General features: G+C 43.0%; 4 protein-coding genes across 5 annotated transcripts in view; 2 read left to right on the top strand and 2 right to left on the bottom strand.

Annotated features, from left to right (window-relative positions):
• Positions 1–2,787, top strand: part of LOC134180963 (uncharacterized) — a 4,451-nt gene extending 1,664 nt beyond the window's left edge. Inside the window, exons 3-5 of the mRNA XM_062648146.1 lie at positions 1–17; positions 81–83; positions 141–2,787. The exon at positions 1–17 is cut by the window's left edge and continues 223 nt beyond it. Of these exons, the coding sequence (XP_062504130.1) occupies positions 1–17; positions 81–83; positions 141–2,386 (2,266 nt within the window). The 3' untranslated portion in view covers positions 2,387–2,787. The remainder of the gene's footprint in view (positions 18–80; positions 84–140) is intronic.
• Positions 2,788–2,888: 101 nt separating this feature from the next.
• Positions 2,889–8,728, bottom strand: LOC134181222 (F-BAR domain only protein 2-like). Of its 2 annotated transcripts, XM_062648459.1 has the most exons (9): positions 8,640–8,728; positions 8,505–8,558; positions 8,117–8,235; positions 7,753–7,900; positions 6,994–7,076; positions 6,815–6,936; positions 5,962–6,141; positions 3,912–5,353; positions 2,889–3,451 (listed from the first exon to the last, which is right to left on the bottom strand). In XM_062648459.1, the coding sequence occupies exons 1-6, from the start codon at positions 8,664–8,666 to the stop codon at positions 6,924–6,926; spliced, it is 444 nt and encodes a 147-aa protein (XP_062504443.1). In that variant the 5' UTR covers positions 8,667–8,728; the 3' UTR covers positions 2,889–3,451; positions 3,912–5,353; positions 5,962–6,141; positions 6,815–6,923. The 2 variants fall into 2 exon arrangements, with proteins under 2 accessions (XP_062504443.1, XP_062504442.1); XM_062648458.1 differs by lacking the exons at positions 7,753–7,900; positions 8,117–8,235; positions 8,505–8,558; positions 8,640–8,728 and having other exon boundaries at positions 6,815–7,013.
• Positions 8,729–9,644: 916 nt separating this feature from the next.
• On the top strand, positions 9,645–13,960 carry LOC134181114 (uncharacterized). The gene is made up of 3 exons (XM_062648320.1): positions 9,645–9,775; positions 10,915–11,154; positions 11,217–13,960. Exon 3 carries the CDS (start codon positions 11,231–11,233, stop codon positions 13,703–13,705), a length of 2,475 nt encoding a protein of 824 aa, XP_062504304.1. The 5' UTR covers positions 9,645–9,775; positions 10,915–11,154; positions 11,217–11,230; the 3' UTR covers positions 13,706–13,960.
• A 119-nt stretch (positions 13,961–14,079) lies between these two features.
• LOC134181449 (uncharacterized) overlaps positions 14,080–15,000 on the bottom strand; it is a 1,326-nt gene continuing 405 nt past the window's right edge. Inside the window, exon 2 of the mRNA XM_062648725.1 lies at positions 14,080–14,575. Coding sequence (XP_062504709.1) covers positions 14,229–14,575 — 347 coding nt within the window. The 3' untranslated portion in view covers positions 14,080–14,228. The remainder of the gene's footprint in view (positions 14,576–15,000) is intronic.

Here is a 15,000-nt window from a genome sequence, read left to right as displayed (position 1 = left end):
CGTCGTTCTATGTCCTCGTCAGTCGATCTTCTTACTAAACAGATTCTAGTATACAAATTGTAATGATGGTATTGTTGTAGATGGTGTGACAGGCATAGGAGCTGATGCGGCTGAGTTATTTGTTTGAGCTTTATCACAAGGAAAAGTCGAAGTAAGTCGAGTGAAGATTGTCATTGCTGGTAGAGACAGAATGGGCAAGACGTCCTTTAAACGATCTGTGCTCAAACTGAAGTTTCAGATAATTGAACCAAGCACACCTGTCGCAGTGGCAGAATTGGCAGTGAGTCAAGCATCAAACTGGAAGCTTTTGAGTGACAAGGACGAAGAATTTTTAGACAAACAAATAGCTAGAGCAGCAGTTGATGTACCGACTGTTTCAAGTGAAAATGTGTCTGGTAGTCAAGATGACAACAAATATGACAATGACAAAACAGATTATGCAGATCATCACAGTGAGGTTGAGCTTGGCTTGTCAGTTGATAGAGAATCTACATCAACTGATACTAGAGAAAGCAGCAACAACACAGACAAACTGGATGAAGCAACAGACAAACTTGATGAAGCAACAGTTCTAACTGGAGGGATAGCTTGTGCTATTACAGATTTCCAAAGTGATCCTGACCTCTTAAAGCAGGAAGATTCAAAAGTTCACGTTGCCATTTGGGATTTGGGAGGTCAGGAGCCACTTCTTCCTGGTCAAGGAGAAGCCATCACACCAGGATGTGTCGTTTGTGTTGTATTTAATGCATCTGAGTTTCTAGGTGACTCTGCCAAGTCTTTCCATTGTCCTTCTGCTGACTCAAAACCAATTCCAATCGACAACCACTGGATAGTGACAAACTATGATGCTGTGGCTTTATGGGCATCCATGACTTTTTTGGCAGGAGACGTCGAAAGTCTTGAAGGCCTTCTCTCTGGTCTTCACATCGGCAAGTCAAAGGGATGTGCATCACCAGTAATGTTGTTGATTGGAACACACATCAATGATGCCGATGAAGAAATGATCAAGAAGCAGAATGAATTTCTGTCTAAAATGTTTTGTAATAAAGCATTTCAGAAGCACATCCTTCGACCATCTAACCAGGCTAATGATTGGTTTTTTCGTGTGGAGAATTCGGTGTCTGATCCTGACAGTGCAAGTGAGGATGCAGGCGTGAGTGCAGTGAAGCAAGTCATTGAAGAGATGGCACGTGATGTGTCACCTAAACCTCTGATACCAGCCACTTGGTCAGTTCTAGAGAAGATTCTTGATTCTTTAGAAATCAAGTTGAGCACTGCTCTTTCCAATGTCAATGTTATCATGCGTTTTGCCCGTCGATTGTGTCGAATGTCAGAAGAGAAAGAAGTTCGTCTTGCTCTAACATATTTAGATGAAGCCGGATCAGTAATCTATCCTCAGAAAAGTGAGAAGCTGAAGAACACAGTCGTCACCAAACCAAGCTGGATTTTCAAGGTTTTCTCAGTTGTGGCATCTGTCACTTCTTGGCCTCCTCCCTTACTGATTGAAGATTGGAATCGAGTTCGGCAAGTAGGAATTGCTTCTTGGGAACTCATTGATCATCGTCTGAAAGAAGCAGGAGTGAAGCCAGCAGAGTATGAAGATGTACTCAATTTGTTGAATTTCTATTTTATTCTGTGCCCCAATCCTCCACCTCTTCCTATATCAGTTTCTTATAAAACAGAATACTTTGTTCCATGTTTGCTAGAAGTCGAGTCAAAAGGTCCATTTGCAGCTGTTGATTTGGTTGCTTCTCGGCCAATGTCACTTATCATTTTGTCTCACAAAATTGAGTTTGTTCCTGAGCAGTTGCATTTTAGGCTGATGATGTGTTGCATTGAGAAATATCCTGATGAGCCAATGTTGACACGTAATAAGTGTGTATATCGAGTTGAGAAAGATGTCAAGTTGGAAGTGATTTATCACTTGAAGAAATATATCATTGTCACTATTGACCCACAACGGCCTCTTCATGAAATTGCATCTCTGTGTACAGACATCCGTCTGTTCATCACTAAAAGGCTGCATGAAGTGAAGACACCAGGGTTGTCTCGTTTTCAGTTTTCATTGAATATTCAACATCCCGGACCAGCCATTCCTGTGGATGTAAACAAGTTGGTATGTATAGACAAGTATATACCAAGTGAGGACACAACATTGAGAAGAAACAAAAGCAGGGTTGATGTCAATCTGGATCACAATGAGAGAGCTGCATTAGACTGTTGGTTTTATGAAGAGAAAGATGATGTAGCAGGAAACTCTCAACAACAGTCACTGACAGTACAAGCAAACACCAAATGTACGGCTACTGACGTAGAGAATGTAGCTGAGAAACTCTGTCATTGTTGGCAAAGGCTTGTGTTGAACTGTCAGCTGAGTTTTTCATAAACAAGACAGAAAGGATTGAAAGAGATATCAGAGATGATTGCTACAGACAAGCTGTAAAAGCGTTGTGCATGTGGACTAATGAATTTGGTGAAGAAGCCAACCAGGCAGCAATGATCAGGGCAATGTGTACCATTGGGTGTAGATCTCAGGCTACAGATGTTTTCAGTCCCAATTTGGTGGAGCATGTGTGCCCACGCAAATGACTGTGTTGATCTTGACTTTACGCAGAATTTTCTTTTAAAATGAATGGAACATTATTAACTGTTTTATTTTATTTATTTCATTATCTGTTGTATGGAACTATTACCAGGTAGCTGTTTTACGTTAACATACACATTATTTCAGTCTTTGTTGATTAGTATTGTTGCCAGTTGACTAAAACCTGTTTATTAGTAGTGACCAGTATTTGGTGCCTATAGATACATATTTAAATTAAAAATAATATTACACAAATTGCCTACTTTACTTTTGCCATCACACGTGTTTTATCCTGGAAACTGAATTCTTATCTGGGACGTTCACCGCCATTGCATGGTGTGATCACATGCCCAACATGCAGTCAGATCACTCAGTTGCTGTACCTGTATACAACAGTAGTACAATCTACTCTCCTAGCAGCGGCAAAAATAGAATTCGAAAATACAAACGACTGTGACCATCGTATATCAACAGACTACAAACTGTCAATATTCCAAAGCAGCATGAAGCTTGTTATTGACTAGTCTCTTGCACAACAGGAGCTGTGCAAGAGACTCGTTATTGACATACCCACGTGTTCCCTGGCATAACTCTGTAATCCAACACCAAAACTAACCAAATATGGAATAAACTCGAAGGCTCCTTCCTGGCTGTGTCTGCATCTGATGTGTGCCAGAATACGGCAGGGAGCAAGTTCCACGATGATTTCAGAAGGAAAAGCATTTTCAAAGACGTTTTCACAAAAACCGTGAAACTTGGATATGATCGATAGTGAGTTAGAGTTGATTACAACTATGTGACCAGATCAAGTGCAGACGAAGAGACGATCGTTGAGACAGAAGAGTGACGTCACACTGAATAGGTGCACTGCAAACAAGGAAGTTGATGAGATGATGGAAATGCTGATCATACATCAAGCAATCCACTGACAGTATGTGTGTCTATCCATTGGTCTGTCTGTCTGTCTGTCTGTCTGTCAATCCATGCACCTGCCTGTCTGTTCATCTGTCTGTATGTCTATCCGTCTGCTTGTGTGTCTATCCATCTGTCTGTCAGCATCTGTCCAGCTGTCTGTCTGTCCGTCTGTCCATCAATCCATCTGCCTGTCTGTCCATCTGTTTGTCTGTGTGTTTGTCCAATTAATTTGTCTGTCTGTGTGTCCATCCACCTGCCTGCCTGTCTGTTTGTGTGTCTGCCTATCTGTCTGTCTGTCAGTGTGTCTGTCCATCCATCTGTTTGTCTGTTCATGTGTCTGTCTGTCTGTCTGTCCATCTGTCCATCCAACCATCTGTCTCTCTGTCTGTCCATCCCAGCATGATTCACTCACCTTCAGATTCTCCTCCTTCATTGAGATAACCAGCAATGTCAACCTCACCTGCCACGTCTTTCGTTTCAGTAAAAATCTTTATGACCACACTACGTTTCTCTAGTGAACAAAAAGCAACAGATTCCTGTCCAAACCCAAACACACTGCCATCACATCCCATCGTCAAATGAGACACAATTCCCACCACCATTATCATCTCATCATCATTCGTTAGCATCGACTACGAACAAACTGCTGTAGTTACTCAAGAAGAACTTGAGCGTGATGACAGCATCTCCGGTGTCGATCATCTCCGGGAAAACAGAGAGGCCACACGAGAGAGCTAACGCTTGCATGGACATGCGATTCTCCTCACTGTACTCCACGATTTCCATCAGCAATTTTATCACGGATTGTAGAATGGCGTAGCCTCGTTTCGTGACTCTCTGCAGTAGGTCCCTCATTAGTCGACAAGCCTGGAACAGATCGCCCTTAGCGAGTCGTCATATATCGGCCATTTGGCCACTTTCATCGGCTCAGAACACACTTTTCTGATGTAAATACATTTTAAGCAATCCTGCCACCGTGTTGGGGTTCAACTCGTTGCTAATCTCGTTGATTAGAAGCGAGCGAAGACGCGTGTTCGACGATCCACCGTCTTCGTCGGTGACCAAGGCCGCCTGCAGCTGCTGGATTCGAGTCACGTCACCCAAAACACAAAATATGCCTTCCTCGCGGAGAGCAACCGGCTGCTCGAGATATCCAGCACACAAACGGATAGCAAACAAAGCCTCATCTGCACTCTCAGCCTTTACAGAGAGCTGAGATGTATACGAATCTGGAGCGTCGTCGGTGACTCGTACAACCGAAGCAGAAGATGGTGAATCCGGCTTGGGATACGACGGCAATTGATCAGACACTGTCCCGAAGGTGTACGGCCACGGTTGAAGAACCGGTTGTAATATATCCTCGCCTAACAAAATCCCCTCACGTGAAAACCGTGATTTCAACGCTTGCCCACCTCGTAGGATCACTTGCCGGAGAGACAACATCGCGGACACCGAGTTGCTGTTGCTTCGTCCAATCACCTTATCCACACTCTCGAGTAACTCTTCTGGACTCTCAACACCGTGAGTGTTCTCTCCACCAGACGACTCGCTCTCGGCCGCTTGTGAGTAGAACGTGGCCGTCTTTTGTTTCTGTGGCTTCGATCTTGGGTTGCCTTGTGCCTGCATGCCCAGGTCTGATGCGGAAGGAAAGCATTTGATAATTTCGTATTGGACTTTCTTTGCGTGAACCAACGCTGCTTCGTCGGCCATTAGATATTCTTTGAAGACGAATGGTTGGGGAGGGATGGCGTCGTCGGGATCAAAGTGGCAAAGGATGAAGTCGTGGCAGTATTGCTTGATGTCGAGTGATTCAAGCGGCAACCAGCCAGTATTGGACACGAATGTCTTGGTCAGCTGTGCACGTGAACAGAATGTGAACGAGCTGCGATATCATTGTGTGTGTGTGTGTGTGTGTGTGTGCCTGTGTGTGTCTGTCTGTTTGTCTGTCTGTCAATCTGTCTATGTGTCTGTCTGTCTATGTGTCTGTCTGTCTGTCTATGTGTCTGTCTGTCTATATGTTTATCTGTCTGTCTGTCTATGTGTCTGTCTGTCTGTCTATATGTCTGTCTGTCTGTCTATGTGTCTGTCTGTCTGTGTTTCTATTTGTCTGTCTGTCTGTCTATGTGTCTGTCTGTCTATGTGTCTGTCTGTCTGTCTAGATGTCTGTCTGTCTATGTTTCTGTCTGTCTGTCTGTCTATGTGTCTGTGTGTCTATGTGTCTGCCTGTCTGCCTATATATCTGTCTGTCTATGTGTCTGTCTGTCTATATGTCTGTCTGTCTGTCTATATGTCTGTCTGTCTGTCTATGTGTCTGTCTGTCTGTCTATGTTTCTGTTTGTCTGTCTGTCTGTCTGTCTATGTCTGTCTGTCTATGTGTGTGTCTGTCTGTCTATCTGTCTCTGTGTCTGTCTGTCTGTTTGTCTGTCTGTCTATGTCTGTCTGTTTGTAATCTGACGTCCTACCTCTGCATCTACTGTTTTCGTGACGTGTTGTTGTAGCATTCGAAGTGCTCCACACATCACAGATATGACGTCATGCGCCAGTTGTGTAAGTCAACTCAACAGTTGAGGCATTTTCTCAAAGTAGTGAGCATGCTGGACAACGTTAATTGCCGTCAATTCAGAGAGGTAGGCAATCTTCATCTGTACACATTGTCATATGTGAACGTCAAACAATGATACAATAACATCATGACAATGAAATGTTTTGAATATAATAAGCAAATGATGTTAGGCCTAGATATTGTGTGTGCACATGCGCACTACAGAATAAGGTCACGTGTTAAACATACACGTGTTTAAATGTTTAATGTAATGTGCGTTAACATAAGAGGTCACGTGTTTGATGTAACGCGCGTTAAGTTAAGAAGGTCACGTGTTTAATGTAACGCACGCTACTTTAAACATGAGAATGTCAAGCTCTACAGTCACAAACTGCAGTGAATAACAAAACGTAGACACCAAGTACTTGATGGCACCAAACAATATGCCGCATAAATAATTTATTAATCGGTTATAGCATCAGACCAGAAGTCTACAAAAGCGATCGCCAACAGAAACTAAATCTTGCTAATGTACAGCAAGGATCTACAAAAAATTAATTAATTAATATTAAATAAACTATTAATATTAACCAGCATCTTTTCTAATTGGACTCCAAGATACCTTTAAATTATTACTAAAGTATGCCATTAATATCAATCCAAACCCCCAATTTCAGGCCTGGCTATGCCAGTGTATGCAACGGAAATTGTTTGCATTGTATTGTGTGATAACTGGCTGACTCTTTGAGTGTATTGCATGATAGTTAACTGACCTGTTGGCACTTTGTGAATGATGTTGTTTCCTTCTCTCGAAGCTTCGTTGACGACGAAGCCCAGACGTCTCCGTGTTCTCTGTGTAGGCCGAGCAGCACGTTTTCCCACTCACGAGCAGGCACTAATCGAAATGTGTGAGTCATTGTATGTGGATTAGAGATGTTAGTAATGGTTATACGTGACGTAGTTGGCTTTTGCTCTCTGAAGCTTTTGGTTGGCTTGCTCCATCTCTTTGGAGTAACGTCGACCTTCGGCTATCAACTGGAAGTAAATCAATCCATCAGACAAGATACTGATGGCATACAGGCCAACCAGTGATGTTTTGGATGTCCATGTGACCGTCTAGTTGTCTGTCTGTCTGTCTATCTGTCTGTTTGTTTGTCTGTCAATAGTGTGTCTGTCTATCTGTATGTATGTCTGTTTGTTTGTCTGTCTATCTGTTTGTTTGTCTGTCAATCTGTCTGTATGTTTGCTTGTCTGTCAATCCGTCTGTCTGTCTGTCTGTCTGTCAATAGTGTGTTTGCCTGTCAATAGTGTGTCTGCCTGTCAATAGTGCGTCTGTCTGTCTGTCTATCTGTATGTATGTATGTCTGTTTGTTTGTCTGTCAATCTGTCTGTATGTTTGCTTGTCTGTCAATCCGTCCGTCTGTCTGTCTGTCTGTTTGTCTGTCAATAGTGCGTCTGTCTGTCTATCTGTATGTATGTATGTATGTCTGTTTATTTGTCTGTCAATGGTGTGTCTGTCTGTCTATCTGTATGTATGTATGTCTGTTTGTTTGTCTGTCAATCTGTCTGTCCATCTGTCTGTCTGTCTGTCTGTCTGTCTGTGGGCCTGTCTGTCTATCTATCTGTCTGTCTGTTTGTCTGTCTGTCAATTCGTCCATCCGTCTGTCTGTGTCTGCCTATTGATTCTAATACATAACTATTGTTATCCCACCTGTTTTCGTTGCTTGTCCAAATCTCCATCAAACACTCTATTCAATGTCCTTATTGCTCTTTCTTCCATTGTGTCACCAAGTTGCAGTCTGTGCTCAGACACTTTCTGTGTCAACTGCAGAGTGTAAAGCCACCCAGCACCAGCAGCTCTGCAAACAAACACATACAAACATATGTGTACACACACACACACAGACATGAACACACACACACACACACACACACACACACACACACACACACACACACACACACACACACACACACACACACGAAGAGATCGACACAAACAACAACAACAGCAAAAACAAACGACAGCAAACAATCACACCATGTCATCTCCAGCACACCAACCCGTCACATACCCCAAGAACTGCACGGCCTTTCCAGTGCTCGTATCTGCTGCATTCTTTGTCAACTTCTGCAACCCCCTTGCATACTCCTGCTCAATACTGAGAAGCTTGCGCACATAGTCACTCAAACTCTGCAAATGGAAATAAAACGGAATTAATTAGAGTTGTAGTTATGCACGGTCACACCCCTCAGCCAGTTGACACACACACACACACACACACACACAAATGCACGTGCACACACGCACGCACACACGCACACACACACACACACACACACATCACACACACAAACACACACACACACACACACACACACACACACACACACACACACACACACACACACACACACAAACATCACATCACATCACATCACAATGCACGAGACGTAGAGCACCTTGCAGTTGTTGACGAGCTTCTCGAGACTCTGGCGCACAACATCGAATTGATCCTGCAAAGACAATGGGACGGAAGTGTGGGCTTTTGCAGACGACTTGCAGGTGCGTTTAACGGTTATAATTGCGTTTCTTACTGTTACGAAGCGTTGCACGGCGGACATTCCGTGTAGGACGTCGTCGTGGAGAAAAGGCGGAAGGCAGGAGGATAAAGTGTGATCGGGAGGCGCGCTATGGCCTCGGTGTTCAAACCGCGATGATGATTGATGATTCTAAGCCACGTGTCAGTCACTAGGTCTATCCGGAAATTACATCCGGGATGTGATAAACTTGAATTTTCTGCCCACTTTTTATTTGTAGGGTGGAGTCTGTTTCAAGTGTGTTCGCAGCGTTTTGTGAGATTGTGTAAGAGAAATGAGATGTTTGAGAGATATGGATGAATAAGTGATTGTGTTGTGTGATCGTGTTGTTAGTGAACGTTCTGGCAAACTTCAACGCAACGAGATGGAACGAAATGTCGCTGAAGCTGCGATGTATGAAAAGTGGAAGGAGGTTCGACGACTGGTTGAAGAAGGAGGGAACGTGAATGATGTGGATGGATGGTGGAGAAAAACAGCTCTACACTATGCTGCCGAGTATACAAATTCAAATATTTGTTCGTTGTTGCTGTCACGAGGCGCGAACGTCAGTCAGACAGACAGGAATGGAGATACGCCGCTTCATGTCGCTGCTTATTATCATGATGTCCATGTCTGTCAACTGTTAGTTGATCACAAAGCCAAAGTTACTTCTGTCAACTATAAAGGTCAAACTCCTCTTCACAAATATCTTGATAGTTATTTAGGTGACTCTCCCGCTGTGTGTCGTCTACTGATAACAAAGGAGACTGTGAATGTAGCAGATCGTCATGGTAACCGCGCTTTACACATAGCAGGTAGAAATGGTCACATTCAGACTGTCCAGCTGTTAGTGGATTGTGGAGCAGATGTAAATGTATTGACTGAAGATGGACAAACACCACTACATACAGCAGCTGGTGGAAAGAAAGACTGTCCTGAATTGTGTTCTATTTTACTAGAACATGATGCCAAGATTGATGTAGTGGATAAAGATGGAAACCAACCACTACACTTGGCATGTAAACATGATCATCTTACAACTGCACGTTTGTTGGTATCCCATGGAGCTGATATAACTGTTCTAAACAAGCAAGACAGAGAACGTTTACATTTACCAACTGAATCCATTTCAAAGTCAGGTCAAGAACAGAATGGTAAGTTTATTATTGTTGTGTGTGTGTACACATGGAAGTATGTGTGCCTTAGGCCCTGCATAAATGTAGTGTGTGTGTGTGTGTGTGTGTGTGTGTGTGTGTGTGTGTGTGTGTGTGTGTGTGGCACGGTGGAGCAGTTGGTAGAGCATTGGTGATGACATCCGGGATCTTGTATTCCGTGATGAGGGTTGAAGGTTCGATCCTGGTGGAGGCGACACTGTCGCAGTTTCCTTAAGCAAGAAACTCACCCACACTTGCTTCTCTTGACTCAGGAGTATAAATGAGTACCTGGTCATTGACTGGGGTGGACAAGACCGCTGGCATGGCAGCAACATCATGCAGCAGACGGGTACGTGTGCGCCTTGGTGTCCAGTCCCAGAGCTGCGCCATACGTCAGTGCCCCTGGATGACTCTGGCCAAGCTCCAGGGTGGCTGGCCCTAAGCCTCCACGTAGTGCATGGAGACAGAGGGAGCTATCTCTGCGACTGACCTTAGGGTTGACGTCATTCACGAATGATGTGGCTTGACATTTGTCCATTTGTGTGTGTGTGTGTGTGTGTGTGTGTGTGTGTGTGTGTGTGTGTGTGTGTGTGTGTGTGTGTGTGTGTATGCATGCATGCGTGTGTGTGTGTGTGTGTGTGTGTGTGTGTGTGTGTGTGTGTGTGTGTGTGTGTGTGTGTGTGTGTGTGTGTGTGTGTGATTCATTTGTAAAAGAGCTATATTTGAATGGAAACATCTACATTTGCAGGTCACATATTTAAGTTGTGTTAAGCACAGATGTAGTTTCCTTAGCGAAAGAACTTACCACAATTGCCTCTCTGGTTTCTGACTGTGGATAGACAAGACTACTGTCTAACAAAGTAATATCTTGTAGCAACCAATTATGTGTGAGTTTTGATTCCCAATGTCAGAGCTGCACCATAGTCAGCACTCCCACATGCTTCATGTCCAGCTACCGTTTTGATAGTCGGCTGGGGGACATAGAGACTTTGCGTAGCACACAGACACCCAAACATATTAGACAGAGAGAGAAAGCTTTACATTTAGTAGAATGTCTTCTTGACTATTTGTTTATTTGTGTGTAGTGTTAGAACAGTTGTACATGTTTAAGTGTATTGATGTAGTTACTTATTTTGTAGAACCTCACAAGAGTGAATGGCTCAAACTAGTGGCCAAGTCACTAACTGGTGAAGCTGTTGAATTGACAGCAAAATCATCTGATACTGTCGCCGCCTTGAAGAAGCAATTGCAAACCAAGAATGACCCATCATCATGGGATCAACTGCTTGTTTATAAGAAGAAGCAACTACACGATGAGCAAACATTGGCTGATGCAGGAGTAACTGATGGAACAATACTGAACGTCGTTCTTTGTCCTCGTCAGTTGAGCTTCTTACTAAACAGATTCTAGTGTACAATTGTAATGATGGTATTGTTGTAGGTGGTGTGACAGGCATGGGAGCTGATGCGGCTGAGTTATTTGTTCGAGCTTTATCACAAGGAAAAGTCGAAGTAAGTCGAGTGAAGATTGTCATTGCTGGTAGAGACAGAACGGGCAAGACGTCCTTTAAACGATCTGTGCTCAAACTGAAGTTTCAGATAATTGAACCGAGCACACCTGTCGCAGTGGCAGAGTTGGCAGTGTGTGAAGCATCAAACTGGAAGCTTTTGAGTGACAAGGACGAAGAATTTTTAGACAAACAAATAGCTAGAGCAGCAGTTCATGTATCGACTGTTTCAAGTGCAAATGTGTCTGGTAGTCAAGATGACAACAAATATGACAATGACAAAACAGATTATGCAGATCATCACAGTGAGGTTGAGCTTGGCTTGTCAGTTGATAGAGAATCTACATCAACTGATACTAGAGAAAGCAGCAACAATACAGACAAACTTGATGAAGCAACAGTTCTAACTGGAGGGATAGCTCGTGCTATTACAGATTTCCAAAGTGATCCTGACCTCTTAAAGCAGGAAGATTCAAAAGTTCACGTTGCCATTTGGGATTTGGGAGGTCAGGAGCCACTTCTTCCTGGTCAAGGAGAAGCCATCACACCAGGATGTGTCGTTTGTGTTGTATTTAATGCATCCGAGTTTCTAGGTGACTCTGCCAAGTCTTTCTATTGTCCTTCTGCTGACTCAAAACCAATTCCAATCGACAACCACTGGATAGTGACAAACTATGATGCTGTGGCTTTATGGGCATCCATGACTTTTTTGGCAGGAGATGTCGAAAGTCTTGAAGGCCTTCTCTCTGGTCTTAACATCGGCAAGTCAAAGGGATGTGCATCACCAGTAATGTTGTTGATTGGAACACACATCAATGATGCCGATGAAGAAATGATCAAGAAGCAGAATGAATTTCTGTCTAAAATGTTTTGTAATAAAGCATTTCAGAAGCACATCCTTCGACCATCTAACCAGGCTAATGATTGGTTTTTTCGTGTGGAGAATTCGGTGTCTGATCCTGACAGTGCAAGTGAGGATGCAGGCGTGAGTGCAGTGAAGCAAGTCATTGAAGAGATGGCACGTGATGTATCACCTAAGCCTCTGATACCAGCCACTTGGTCAGTTCTAGAGAAGATTCTTGATTCTTTAGAAATCAAGTTGGGCACTGCTCTTTCCAATGTCAATGTTATCATGCGTTTTGCCCGTCGATTGTGTCGAATGTCAGAAGAGAAAGAAGTTTGTCTTGCTCTAACATATTTAGATGAAGCCGGATCAGTAATCTATCCTCAGAAAAGTGAGAAGCTGAAGAACATAGTCGTCACCAAACCAAGCTGGATTTTCAAGGTTTTCTCAGTTGTGGCATCTGTCACTACTTGGCCTCCTCCGTTACTGATTGAAGATTGGAATCGAGTTCGGCAAGTAGGAATTGCTTCTTGGGAACTCATTGATCATCGTCTGAAAGAAGCAGGAGTGAAGCCAGCAGAGTATGAAGATGTACTCAATTTGTTGAATTTCTATTTTATTCTGTGCCCCAATCCTCCACCTCTTCCTTTATCAGTTTCTTATAAAACAGAATACTTTGTTCCATGTTTGCTAGAAGTCGAGTCAAAAGGTCCATTTGCAGCTGTTGATTTGGTTGCTTCTCGGCCAATGTCACTTATCATTTTGTCTCACAAAATTGAGTTTATTCCTGAGCAGTTGCATTTTAGGCTGATGACGTGTTGCATTGAGAAATATCCTGATGAGCCAATGTTGACACGTAATAAGTGTGTATATCGAGTTGAGAAAGATGTCAAGTTGGAAGTGATTTATCACTTGAAGAAATATATCATTGTCACTATTGACACACAACGGCCACTTCATGAAATTGCATCTCTGTGTACAGACATCCGTCTGTTTATCACTAAAAAGCTGCATGAAGTGAAGACACCAGGGTTGTCTCGTTTTCAGTTTTCATTTAATATTCAACATCCCGGACCAGCCATTTGTGTGGATGTAAACAAGTTGGTATGTATAGACAACTATATACCAAGTGAGGACACGACATTGAGAAGAAACAAAAGCAGGGTCGATGTCAATCTGGATCACAATGAGAGAGCTGCATTAGACTGTTGGTTTTATGAAGAGAAAGATGATGTAGCACGGAAAACCCAAGATGAGTCAATGACATTTAAGACAAACAGCAAATGTACGGCTGATGATATTGTGAAAGTAGCTGAGAAAGTTTCTCATTCCTGGAAAAAGCTTGTGTTGACATTGGCAGCTGAGTTTTTTATGAACAAGACGAAGGTGATAGAAATAGAAAACAAAGATGACTGCTACATGCAAGCTGTAACAGCATTGGATAAGTGGACTAATCAATTTGGTGACGAGGCCAACCAGGCAGCAATGATCAAGGCTATGTGTACCATTGGGTGCAGGTCTCAGGCTGAAGATGTTTTCAGTACCAGTTTGGTGGAACATGTCTGCCCACACAAATGACTGTGTTGTTCTTGACTTTACGCAGAAATTTCTTTTAAAATGAATGGAACGTTATTAACTGTTTTATTTTATTTATTTCATTAGCTGTTGTATGGAACTATTACCAGGTAGCTGTTTTACGTTAACATAAACATTATTTCAGTCTTTGTTGATTAGTATTGTTGCCAGTTGACTAAAACCTGTTTATTAATAGTGAGCAGTATTGGTGCCTATAGATACATATTTAAATTAAGAAATAATATTACACAAATTGCTTACTTTACTTTTGCCATCACACGTGTTTATCCCAGAAACTGAATTCTTATCTGGGATGTTCACCACCATTGCATGGTGTGATCACATGCCCAACATGCAGTCAGATCACTCAGTTGCTGTACCTGTATACAACAGTATTACAATCTACTCTCCTAGCAGCGGCAAAATAGAATTCAAAAATAGAATTCGAAATACAAACGACTGCGACCATCGTATATCAACAGACTACAAACTGTCCATTCTAAAGCAGCATGAAGCTTGTTATTGACTAGTCTCTTGCACAAGAGGGGCTGTGCAAGAGACTCGTTATTGACATACCCACGTGTTCCCTGGCATAACTCTGTAATCCAACACCAAAACTAACCAAATATGGAAATAAACTCGAAGGCTCCTCCCTGGCTGTGTCTGCATCTAATGTGTGCCAGGATACGGCAGGGAGCAAGTTCCACAATGATTTCGGAAGGGAAAGCATGGAAGTGACGTTTTCACAAAAACCGTGAAACTTGTATATGATCGATAGTGAGTTAGAATTGATTACAACTATGTGACCAGATCGAGTGCCGACAAAGAGACGGTCGTTGAGACCGAAGAGTGACGTCACACTGAATAGGTGCACTGCAAACAAGGAAGTTGATGAGATGATGGAAATGCTGATCATACATCAAGCAATCCACTGACTGTCTGTTTGTCTATCCATTGGTCTGTCTGTCTGTCAATCCATGCATTTGCCTGTCTGTTCATCTGTCTGTATGTCTATCCGTCTGTTTGTGTGTCTATCCACCGGTCTGTCTGTCTGTCTGTCCATCGGTTTGTCTGCTTGTCTCTCTATCCATTCATCTGTCTGTTTGCGTGTCTGCCTATCTGTCTGTTTGTGTGTCTATTCATCTGTCTGTCTGTCTGTCCAACTGTCTGTCTGTCCGTCTGTCCATCCATCCATCTGCCTGTCTGTCCATCTGTTTGTCTGTGTGTTTGTCCATTTGTCTGTCTGTGTGTCCATCCATCTGTCTGTCTGTCAGTTTGTCTGTCCATCCACCTGCCTG

Source organism: Corticium candelabrum, chromosome 6, assembly GCF_963422355.1.
Source record: "Corticium candelabrum chromosome 6, ooCorCand1.1, whole genome shotgun sequence".
Taxonomy (NCBI): Eukaryota; Metazoa; Porifera; class Homoscleromorpha; order Homosclerophorida; family Plakinidae; genus Corticium; species Corticium candelabrum.
The sequence above is the reverse complement of the archived record's forward strand: the minus strand, read 5'-3'. Positions and strand labels throughout refer to the sequence as shown.